The sequence below is a fragment of the Vigna unguiculata genome, chromosome 2 (genome assembly GCF_004118075.2).
Source record: "Vigna unguiculata cultivar IT97K-499-35 chromosome 2, ASM411807v1, whole genome shotgun sequence".
Classification (NCBI taxonomy): Eukaryota; Viridiplantae; Streptophyta; class Magnoliopsida; order Fabales; family Fabaceae; genus Vigna; species Vigna unguiculata.
The window spans coordinates 8,673,965-8,687,037 of NC_040280.1; the positions used below are offsets into that span (position 1 = coordinate 8,673,965).

General features: G+C 34.0%; 2 protein-coding genes across 2 annotated transcripts; both read right to left on the reverse strand.

Moving 5' to 3' along the window:
• Window positions 1–233: 233 nt before the first annotated feature.
• On the reverse strand, window positions 234–836 carry LOC114174433 (uncharacterized mitochondrial protein AtMg00860-like). The gene has a single exon (XM_028059276.1). The coding sequence runs from the start codon at window positions 834–836 to the stop codon at window positions 234–236; it is 603 nt and encodes a 200-aa protein (XP_027915077.1).
• A 189-nt stretch (window positions 837–1,025) lies between these two features.
• Window positions 1,026–2,730, reverse strand: LOC114174435. Its single transcript, XM_028059277.1, has 4 exons — window positions 2,383–2,730; window positions 2,071–2,223; window positions 1,798–1,977; window positions 1,026–1,712 (listed from the first exon to the last, which is right to left on the reverse strand). Exons 1-4 carry the CDS (start codon window positions 2,728–2,730, stop codon window positions 1,026–1,028), a joined length of 1,368 nt encoding a protein of 455 aa, XP_027915078.1.
• Window positions 2,731–13,073: the final 10,343 nt, after the last annotated feature.

Here is a 13,073-nt window from a genome sequence, read left to right on the forward strand (position 1 = left end):
TGGATTTTGCTTTTATCCTTGGAGGTTAATAAAATTTAAATTTCCCACGTTTTTGGGAAATGAGGTTTATTCATAAATGCGGCAGCTTTATAATTTTAATAGTTTTATTTATTTAAATCAGTAATATCCTGACGGGATGTTACAAAAATTGTGCCCCATACAAGTAGTGCCTCCATGTTTTTAGAGCAAAATCCACCGCCGCTAATTCCAAGTCGTGTGTAGGATAGTTTTTCTCACGTACCTTCAGCTGACAAGATGCCTAAGCAATAGGCTGTTTCTCCTGCATGGTATGAAGCATCACAGTACACCTTAAACGTCTTGGTTGTGTCAGGAATAGCTAGTATAGGTGCAATGGTTAATCTCCGCTTTATGTCCTCAAAACAAACTTCACACTCATCTATCCAAGAAAACGGCTGGTCCTTCTTGGTGAGTTGAGTCAATGGACTCACCATCTTGGAGAATCCTTCCACAAAATGCCTGTAATAACTAACCAGACCCAAGAAGCTTCTCACCGCAGTAACTGTCTGCGGTCTCTCCCACTTTACCACTGTTTCAATCTTCGCTGGGTCCACCGCTATTCCTTGGGCTGAGATTACATGGCCCAAGAATTGTACCTCCTCCAGCCAAAACTCACACTTCAACAACTTCCCATATAATTTATGCTCTCTGAGAATTCCCAGCACCACTCTCAGATGCTCTACGTGTTCATCCTGACTCTCCGAGTATATCAGTATGACGTCAATAAACACGACCACAAACTGATCCAAGTACGGTCGGAATATTCTGTTCATGTAATCCATGAAAATAACAAGAGCATTTTCCACCCTGAACGGCATCACTACATACTCGTAATGCCCGTAGCGTGGCCTGAACGCCGTCTTCTACACATCCTCTGGTTTGACTAAGATCTGATGATATCCAGACCTCAAGTCAATCTTAGAGAACACTGTGGCTCCCCTCAGCTGATCCAACAGATCATCTATCCTCGGTAGTGGATACTTATTCTTTATGGTCAGCTTATTCAACTAATGGTAATCAACGCACAACCTCGAACTGTCGTCCTTTTTCTTTACTAGTAGTACCGGTGCTCCCCAAGGTGATGCACTCGGCCGGATGAACTTCTTCTCAAGCAAATCTTCTATTTGCTTCTTCAACTCAGCCAACTCCGTTGGGGCCATTCTATAGGGCGCCATGGACACTGGGCCAACTCCAAGGATAAGATCGATGGTGAAATCCACATCCCTACTCGGTGGCAACTCTGGTATTTCATTTGGAAACACATCAGCATACTCCTCCACTACTGGAATCACACTGATCTTCTCTGCATGAGCCACTATCATAAAGTAGGTGGCTTCGGCTTGTACTTCGTTTATCACCCTCTGAGCCGAGCTTAGCTCCAATCCCTCATGTTCTAGGAATACCAAACTGCGCCGTCCACAATCAATTATGATGTGATTGTTAGACAGCCAGTCCATCCCCAAGATTACATCCAGTCCCTCCAAAGGCAAGCACACCAAGTTGACCTTGAATCTACGACCTGTCACTTCCATTGAACACCCAGCGCAAACTGAATTGGTAGCCACTTGACCTGAGGAGGGAGTTGAAACAAGCAACTCACATCCCAAATCGCGTTTCACCAAATTCAATCTCCCCACACATGCATTAGCAATGAAAGAATGTGTTGCCCCAGAATCGAACAACACCAAAACTATCTGACCCAACAATAAGCATGGTTCTAGAATGAGATTACCTGATTTAGTAGCCCTCTGTGGAGGTCAATGCAAAGACCCAACCAACCGCTTTAGCTCTCTCTGCTGGCGATGTTGCTGGTTTCTTCGCGCCAGGACTCTTCTTTTCTAGGCAATTGTTGGCGAAGTGTCCCGGTTTGTCGCATATAAAGCACTTGCGACGGTCGCCTGACCCTCCTACTCCGCCTGCCAACTGAGGACAGTTCCTCTTCAGATGGGGTCCACCACACTATTAGCAAGAGGGACCTTGGGATGTCTGTGGTCTGCTATAAGGCTTTTTCATCTGCCTAGCCTCAACGACATTTTTCTGATGTCGGCTCACAATTGGACCAGGTCCCTTCTCAAGGTGCTCCGCACTCTTGGCATGTTCCACCAAGACAGGAAACCTTCTCTCTCTCAAAGGGGTTACCACCCTCTTCAGCTCAAGTTTGAGTCCTTGTTTAAACTTTAAACATTTCCACTCCTCGGTGATCTTCTATGAGGAATACCTCGCCAAGTGCTCAAATTTGTTAACATACTCCTGCACTGTCATGTCTCCTTGCTGCAATGCCAGGAATTCAGCCTCCTTGTCCTATCTTGTTGTATCTGGAAAGTACTTCTCTAGGAAACGAGTCCTGAAGTTGGCCCAAGACACTAGCTCTTCCCTAGTCTCCATCTGTTGTTGCATGTCTGTCCACCAATATTCAACATCCTCATTCAGTAGGTAAGAAGTGAACAACAACTTCTGCTCATCTTCGTAGTTCATCACTTTGAAGATCTTCTCACATTTGCGAAGCCATGCATCCACTTCATCAGGGGAGGCCTTGCCAGTGAATTCTGCTGGCTTGTGGCGCAAGAAATCCTCCACGGTCGGCACCCTGATTGGTGCAATCGTCGTCCTAGGCTGCACTGCTACGGGTGGCTGCATCGCATCCACCATCCGGTGAATCACCTCAGCGATGTCATCAGCACCACTACTCCCCCTCCTCCTGTTAGTAGCCATAGACTGGATACGCCACATTACAACTGTTAAAAATCAGTCGCTTAGTCAAACAAAACCACACACATCTTTTCAACATTCAACACACAAACATGCAACAAACAACCACATCGATAAGCTCACTCCCCACTAGCCCCAAAATATTTAAAAATATTTTCAAAACTAATACCAATTGTAACATCCCTAAGGAATATTACTAATATTTAATAAATAAATACTGAAATAGCATAAATACCACATTTATTATAAAACCATTTCCCAAAAAACGCGAAAAATTTAAAACTTTTAATGTACGTGTCATAAACCAGGAGTCCATAATTATAAAACTAAAATAAATCCAATGGCTCCCAAAATGGTTACATAATTATCTTAAAACTAAAATAATAAACATATATACAAAATCCCATGCTAGCCCTCGCTCCGAGTCTAAGCATCTCCTGGCCCACCTGTCAAATCATCTGCTCTCGGATAACAAGTTATCCGATCATCGCCACACACACACAGAAAGGGTGAGCTATGCACAATATATATAAAACAGATACATGAATTAAACATGTCCCCATCCCAAAATAACATAACTAATATTTCAAGCTTTTCAAATAACCCAACCATGACCTCATAGTCCTTCATGTGTCATATCCATGAACTAGGTCTTGGGACTTCCCTGTGCTCCCACGAAACTAACTCATTCGTGGTCCAACCCTATGAGTCTATCCCGCTCATAGTCCTGCCCTACAGACTCCTCGCTGTAGTAAAACATCCAAGTCTCATACTTGGACCCTGGCACGCACACAATCACCATACTATAGACTCCTCGCCCAATAGTAGCCGACGGGAACATAACAGTTCATTGTCCATCGTGCGCCTTACACATGCAATCACCATAATAAGGACTCCTCGCCCAATAGTAGCCGACGGGAACTCAACCAGTTTCATGCCCATCATGTGTCCAACCATCAAGCACATCCCAGACCCCTATTGGACTTAGTCCGTCAAGCCCAAACACTACAACACATGCATATACTTCCTATACTTAGGAAAAGTAGTCATATCACACACACAAGTTCACACAAACATGAAAAGTTCACATAAACTCGCTTAAGTCAGGGACACTCGCCTAAGCTAAGCCCTCAGCTTCGCTTACGCTAGCTCACCTCACCTGAGCGAGCTTAAAACAGCAACAACATCACATTATCTCGCTTAGGTGAGATTCCCTCGCCTGGGCGAGCAATAACATCGCTCAAAATATCACCCGAGCGAGTGACTGAGTCGCTCAAAACCCCAATACCTCTTGCCTGGGCGAGATGTCGCGCTCAAAGCACCCAAGTTTCCTCGCGACCTCGCTTAGGCGAGTCATTCTCGCCTAAGCGAGACTAGGCGTCACTCAACTCTGAACCAGTTCGCTTGAGTGAGCAGCGCGAACCACACCAGAAACGAGGTTCTGCAACTCTCGCTTAGACGAGATGGACTCGCTTAGGTGAGACTTGCAGAGTTCCCTCTCTGTGACGCATATGGTTTACCCAAAACAATGCCAAACCAACCCAAAAATATACCACAAAACATTCAATCAATACCAACGCAGTTGTAATGGCAAGTAACACTCAGAACCATGCTTTCTACACATATGGACAACCAAATTCGAATATGCAATCATCAATAGCCTGAAATATCAAAACCCTCATCTCACAACATATTACCCATACATAATTATGCACCCCAACCTCAAATACTCCAATTCACAATCACAGCACATAAGGTACGAATTTTCCCAATCAAACAGAAATCAATTGAGACACCAATGGCTCAAAATCATAGCACTTAACAGCTTATTTACATACACAAAGTACAACTCCCCTAACCTGAATATTTGATTGAATTTGGGAAGAAAAGTGGGATTCCTTGGTTTGCCAATGATTTGCCACAGACTCTCTCTCAATTCAGCCCCTTACACACCCAAAACCTCACCTCACAGCCTCAATTTCGTGCTCCTCTCTATAGGTGAACTAACCAAATTGCAAAAACCCTATTCCCCCTTAAATTCTTCCTTTTATAAGTTCCTTAAGGTGGTTTAATGCAAATGTGTGGGCTTAATGGCTATTCAAGTCCCTTAGTTGGATGATTTTTCAGCACCTAATGGTTACCCTTCTGCTAGGTTTTCTCTGCCTCTTCACATTCAAACCACAACTAATAGTTAGCAAAAATAAAGCTTACTTTATGCCCATCACTATGCCAAATCACATTTGGTGATAACCATTATAATCTTATGATTATACTATCACTCACCATTCACAATTACATTATCAAAATTGTTAGTTTTGAAATGGTTGAAAAGCCAAGAAGGGGTGGGTTGAATTGGCTAGTTAAAAATTTAGGCTATCTTTGCAAGCTAAAAACCACCTTTGATTGAATCAAATAGATCACCAAGTTAGGATGCAAACAGTACTGAACTATACACTTTCAATCGATCAAAAACAGAGTTAACAGATTGATTTTACTAAACAGATTCTGTTTTGGTATAATCAATCGAAATTGAAAAACAGTCGACTGAAATACTGGGAAAAATGCAGAAATGCGAATTTGAATTTTAAACCAGAAACAATGCTCAAGAATGATCAAGATCAGTTCCAAATGATTATACAAACATGCTCAATGCTTCAGATGCTATGAAAACATGCAAGAACATGAAAAAGATTATTAAAGCACAAGTTCTTGAAACTTTAAAATGAAAATGCAAGAGAGAAAGGTTAGAGAAGAGAGGACACCACGAATTTTTATACTAGTTCACTCAAACCTGAGCTACATCCAGTTTGTCAAGGCAACCTTAGCTTGACTTTGCACTATTTCAAAAGTTTTACAAAGAATCCACCCATACACTTCCAAAATATGCAAAAACATCACAAAAGACTCTTAAATCACACAAGAATCACATCAGCACAGCAAGAACCCTCTTGCAGACTTGGAAAACCACCAGACACACACACAAAGCTTGAGAAAGATTAAACCTTAGTGGTAGCACAACCTTGCCTACCATAAACCACTTTCTCCAAGCTTCAAACCAAGCCAAAAGCTCCAAGAATTGATCCAAGATCAATCCTCAACAGCTGCAACACCTATGATCACGAAGGACAGAGTTTCCACAAGTTTCCAAAACCAAATCGTGCTCTAAAATGATCAACAAACCTCTCTTTCGAAAATCACAGCTTTTATAGTCAAACTGTTACGAAATTCAACAGGTTGATTTTCAAATCAATCGGTTGATTTCACTTGACTTAAGTGAAATCAATCGATTAAAAACTAAATCAACTGATTGAATTTGTTGCAGTTTAAGACTACTGTAGCCAACCTTTTAACCTGTTAAAAAGTCATTCAACAGATTAAAATTTCAACAGATCTTCAAGAAGCAAACCACCTAGGCTTCTCATGTCAACAAAAAAATTTATAATAAACCATACAACACATAATTGGCATACACAGGACTCGAACCCAAGTCCTCTCACACAAATCAAGTACTCTAAATCACATAAGCTAGTACTTTTCCACGTCACACCAAACAATAATTAATGCCATAAAGGCTCTTTCTACTCGCATTTATTAATTAATTAATTATTTAATTAATTAATTTCACGGGTCTTACACACTTCACAGGGGTTGGGCGTTGGGTGGCACTCTCGGATCGTTGGGCGCTACCTGGAAATTCAAATTCAGTGGCCTAAGCATTGGGTGCCAAGCTTGGCTTGTTGGGCAATAGTCTAAGTGTTGGGAACTGGTGTAGTGATGTTAAGTGTCATGCTAAAAAAAAAATTCTTTGTTTCATTCGCCTAATTGCCACTATGTGGACTTTATTCCAAGAAGGATTTACTAAGCAATAAAGAAATTCGCTAAGCAATTTTGTGATGGTTGGATGAGATGTTATGATGGAAATATGAGTTTTTTATTGGTGATTGCGATGTTGCTTTAATGGAATGTGGTTTTAAAATGTTGGAATATAGTGACCACATGGAAGGAAGATAGGTTTTGGTAAAGGTGTATGTTATTAGGTTGCATAGAGTTTGGGTATTGTGTTAAGCAACAAATGGATTAACTATTATGTTTTATGGATGGACATGTATGAATGAGAAGGAAAAATAAGGTTATAGTAGTGATGGTGATAAGTTCCTGATTATTGTATGAGTTTGTAAATTTGAAGTGTGGTTATTTGTGTGCATTGTATGATTGTGGATAACTCTAAGGAGAATGGTCACACTGTCCAGTGTTAGGGTATGTATTGAGTATGAGCCAGAGGGTGAAGTCATCCTAACTATACTAAACTCACAGACTCGTATAGAGAATGAAGTTTAGGTGGTGAGAGTTGAAGGAGATTCCTATAGTGGGATTTGATGCAGGGGCATATTTTTGGCTATGCTATAATGAACTAACCATGTCATGGGGGATTTTAGACTGAGCGGAACCAAGGCCAATTTTTGTAGTACTTTGTAAGATTATGTGATAGGTGCAAGACTTCATAAGTATTCGACTCAATACATGTTATTCCAGAATTGAGTCTAAGTCATGACAATGTCTTAATGAATGGTAAATTGTGATTTAATGGTATCATTGTATATTGGATGGTTGAATTAGTGTGTTGATATAATTATAAATTTTTAAAATTCCATTAGCTTACCCTTACATTTATGCTGGGGTAGTTTTATCTTTTATGTGATAATCATATATTGTACATGAGTAGAGGGTAGTGCAAGTGGGAGAGATGAACACTGGTGAGACTGTTGTGGATTAAATAATGAGTACTTATAGGCTAGGTATATAGATTTTGTATTGTAGATCCTCCTGATTTATGGAAATTGTATGTATATAAAAGTCTTAAATTATGATTTTTCATGGAGGACCGTAAATACATGTTATATACTTATAACTCTAATTATACTTAATTATTAATTTGTAATACTTTAATTAGTAGGATGATCCTACTTAATTACAGAGTTACATGTCCAAATCGTGAAAGAAATATGATGTAAGAAGAATTGTTTGATATTACTAGTGATTATAGACATTACTAGAATTTTTTATATTATATACAACTTTTCTTGCAAATTTGTTAAAATATTTTGCAAACTTTTTTTATCATTTTTTTCTAAATTTTTAATTGACAAGTAGTTCCTTCATGGATAATTATTCTCTATAAAATTATAAAATTATAAAATTCGTAAGTATTTCTTACAATTGTTTTTGCGAAAAGTATTTTATACAAAATATTTTGCAAAAAAATTGATAACAATTTCTTACAATTTTTTTTCATAACAAAATTTATTAGTATTTCTTATAAAAAAACTTCAAAACAAAATTGATAAATATGAATTTTTAAAATAATAAGAAGAATTATCTCATTTACGTTAGAACAACTTTTATATAATAACATATATTGTAAAATTATATTATAATTAAATTATGAGAAACTACTTTGTAAATAATTGCAATCTATTGATTACGTTATGAGTAACAATTAAAAAATAAATAAAAAGAACAAATTAATATTTTTAATCTCGAAATTCGATTTATAAGTATGATTAGTTTTTATTTATATTTAAATTAAACATTTTTATGTATAACAATATTATACTTATGTACCTTTATATCAATTATAATTTGATTTTGTATTCATTTGAGACAGTTAAACATTACTATTTTTAAAATTAAAAGTGTAATGTAATTCAATTTGAATAAAAAAAATTAATTTAATAAGTTTAGTTAAACTAAGTAGCTGTTTTGTTTAAGTGTAAATGAAGTTTATGAGCTTTTGAGATGTGTGAATTGAAGTGTTTTTTTTTTAACTATTAATTTTCGCTAAATCAAATCATTATTTGAGTTCTTAAATAAATATTAACTTTTTAGACATAATATTAAAGATCTTTAAATTTTAAGAATACTAATATATGTAATGAACAATATATTAGATAAAAGTATGAAAAAAGAGAGATAAATGTTTAAATAGAGTTTAAAAATATTTTAATTTGTTTTTCGGAAAATAATCTATTATGGGATCACTTTATGCTTTAATAAAAAGATTTTCCCAAGATGTTTACAAAGGTTTTCAAAGAGATAATCAAATGATAATTAAATTTTTTTAAAAAAATTATTAATAAATATGTTGATTATTGAACTTTTTTGAGAAAACTAATATAATGTGTAGCATATAACAACATTAATAACTCAATTTTTTTACATTAGTTTACCTCAAACTTAAATTATGTCTAACTCTTTTTCACAAGTATTATAGGTACCACTTAATGTCAATAATAAGTATATAAAGTCACTTATAACTTTGAGTGACAATGTATTTTCAAGTAAAGTACACAATTCCTTAATGATATAGGCTAAGATTAAACAACAAATACACTAACACAAAAGAATTGATAGCTTAAATACACTAACATAAAAGAATTGATAGCTTAGCTAAATCAAGAGGGGTGAATTGAATTTTAAATTATTTTAAAAGTTTTTTCCTTTCTTAAGTTCTTTTGAAATTTTATTCAATTTGAAAAATTGAATGCCACTAATTTAAGAATTAAGATTAATAAAATATTAGAAAAAAAACAAAGGAAGAGAAAGATTGTATAAAAATTTATACCGGGTTGAATTACAAATGATCTAACATCGAATCTTAATCAACCTTAAAATAATGGGATTCCATTATCTTCTAAGTTTGTACAAGGCAATCACAAGCAACTTACAAACTCAACACAACTAGCAAATACAATATCAACTCTTGAACATACTCTAGACGATACGTTCAATCCTAGGAACACTCCAGGAGGATACATATCAGATAAACTATTGATTACACTAGGGAATTTATACTAGAAAATTCTGACAAGTTTACAATAAGGAAAGAATGTATCAAAGATCACTGGAGAAGCATTACACAAGGTCGATAAAATCAACACAACACAATCTTTTTAAATCTCATAAAATTTGAAAGAACTCTTAGTAAACAAAAATAACTCAAAACATATTAATAGAATTTGTGTTTCTCAATAGTATTCATTGTATAAAAGAATGAGACCAAGATTGTATTTATAGAGTTAAAAAAATGTTGATTTAAAGAAACTTTAGAAATATTTAATCGACTATTTCAAGTTTTTAATTTATTATTCTCATTGAAATTTGAAAAATAGTTACAATGTGACGCTCACCTCTCGCATCCATTTCCTTTCTCTTTTCTTTCATCCCCTTTCTCTAAAATATCTCTCTCTCCATTTTCTCTAAAGTTTTTCCTCTATACTTTACCTCTTTCATAATCTAATCACACCTCATAGTAGTTGATGAGTCAGAGGCATTTCTACCCATATAGTTTTGAAATAGAGTAAGTTTCTATTTACTCTATGGATTCCTATTTCTCTTACTTTTCATATGTTTTTGTCATCAATCTTGATAGGTCAGTTAAGAAAAGTGGCTTTTTCAACTTATTTTACCATATATTGAAATTTGGTTATGTTTGGATACCTAGCTCTATGTCCCTATATTTTGAGTAAATTTGTGCTTGACATAGGAATTGAACTAAAGGATTATAGGTAAGGGAAGTTATTTGTGTTTTTGATAGAATCTTAGGATAGATGATCTGAAGGTGAAAGTGACCTGGTCACTAGATTTTGATATTTGTGCAAGAGTTGCGATTCATTGGGAAATTGTTTGAATGCTTGCACTTGAATGTTATTGAGTGTTGTTTGATAAATGCTTGTTTATCAAATTCTGAATTGGATAATCTTATTAATATATTGATCTAAAGACTAGAATGTGCATGTGAATTATATAGTTTTCTTGAATTAAGTTTTGAACATGGTTTATATGAGTAGATTAAATTTCCATATATTTCCTTGTGATAGTTTATGGAATTAATAAGAGCATAAATATGCATAGCTTTAGTTAAGGGACCAAGGTTGAATTGATATCAATAAAAGGTGATGCTTGAGCAAATCATGGTTTAGATTGATCATATAAATTATTTATAAGTAGTATTATTGAAATTTTTTTGAAAATATAGTTGAAAATTAGATTAACTCTACTTTTGAGGCTTATTTTCTTTATATGTTTGCTAAGGCGAAAATAGAAAAGATATCCAAAACTTAAGATAACCTTGATTTCGTCTTTAATTTTGGCTCAAATGAGCTTATAGTTTAGAAGAAAAAATATTTTTGCTCAATTATTTTATATTAGAACCAATTATTTTAAGGTTGACTTTTTAAGACTAAATGTAATATTAATGGATTTGAACCAATATACAATCTTCTTGTGTTTTCTTATTCACGCTTTATCTTCTTTAATTGTATAACTATCTAATTTTATTTGAATCTTGATTATCAAATTTAATTGCATTGAGTTCTCAAATTGAAAGTGTTTTAAAAAGAATGTAAAGAAAGGAAACCTTTGATGTGAAAAGGTTTCAAAACCATTCACTCATCCTCTTGGTTTAGCTAATTTGTCCATTCTTTTCTAATAACTTTCTCCATCTTCATATGACTCATCTTCTTTTATCTTCGAAAGTCCACCCACTTTCTTCTTTTCATTCTTATTGTTTAGTTCATGTATTATTTTTTTTTCTCTTTTGATTTATGCCCAATTCTTGTCTAATTCAATTTGGTTATAGTTTTGCTTTGTTTAATTCAATTTTATGTTTGTCTTAAAATCCTTTTGATCGTAGGGATCATTGATTCAAACTTCTAGTATATGATTTATATGCACTAAAAGGGGTGATTATGGTATTCATCTTAGTTATTTGATATTTCGTTTGTTTCATATGAATATATATATATATATATATATATATATATATATATATATATATATATATATATTCTCAAATACGCAATTGATTTTTGTCACTATTGTAAGAATATATTAGTGTAGTCCACTCCTTTTTTTGACTATACCATTACAAAAATCATGTAAGTTGTGATGCTTAATTTTATATATCACAACGTTTTCAAATGTTGTTATTTACGCGTGTAGCGTTTTTCAAAAATGTTGTAGTTCTTGCCACCACATAGTATAGTATGGCATGTTGAAGTTAAATGATAGTTAAAATATGACGTTATTTACTTAGTGGAAAACAAATCTAATGAAAACAACGACATTTAAAAATATCATAATTCACATTATATTATGACATTTATAAATATCACTATCATAAATAATTCTTTAATAAACTATTTTATTATTTATTACTATTCACTATATTTATAATTTCATAATCCAATAATATTATATATATATATATAAAATTTCACATATCAATATATTAATTAATAACCATAATTCTACATCTGACATAATTTAAAGAATTTCATTCTTAAATCAAGAAACCTTTTCCATGTCTTAAAAAATGTTCAAATAGCTAATTTAAAATTAGATTTGTTGTGAAAAAAGTGAAAGTCCTCAATTACAACCACAAAGAGATAGGAGGAGAAATTAAAAGAAGAATAATGAAAAATAATAATTAATAATCAATGGTTAATTTGCAAAGGGGAAAAAGAAGGGTGAAGTTAGGGAAGAAAGTAAAAATATACCAAGAATTGATTGAGTTCCTTATCATCCTCAACTATGGCTTGTTCGAAAGCTAAGTATTTGACGACCACATTCTAGGACTATGCGAGCTAAGTATACATCGTGTGCGAGTTGGCTTAATTCAAATAATAGATTACCTAGACATATCAATGAAATACTCCCTAAATATGATATCTCATGAGTAAACATGCAACAATTATAATCAAAGGAAAGTATTAGTAATTTATAACCATTAAATATAAACGCCTTACTTATTACTCATTGGAGAATATTTAACCTAAAATTATCACTACTCAATTCTAAAATACTTGTTCCATGAGTATTTTTACAAAATCCTAATGTAGGTATTCTTCAATTGTTGTTAATAACCTTCTAAATTTAATGCTCTATATTAATAATAAAATACTTTATTTTAGATGGTTGAATTGAAAATACAACTTTTTTGTTATATTTAATATATAATTTGTAATATAAAAAGTTCACATTTAATATAATTTTGAAATTTTTTAAATAGTATATACTTGAGCATCATGGGTTTCAAAAGATTTTTTAGACTATAAAGATTATTGCTTCAAGTATCTCCACAATTACTAACTACACCCCATGATAATGAAAAGACTCAAACGTCTTTCGCCATTGCACCACCATCACTGGTGTTCCACAACTGTTGTTCTCCTTGTCATTGTTATCACCACTTGTTGCAGAGAAAAAAGAAAAGTGGAAGAATGGTACAGGACAATAAGAAAAGTGAAAGTGTGAAAAAAAAAACTCATTCTATAAAGTATTTTTTT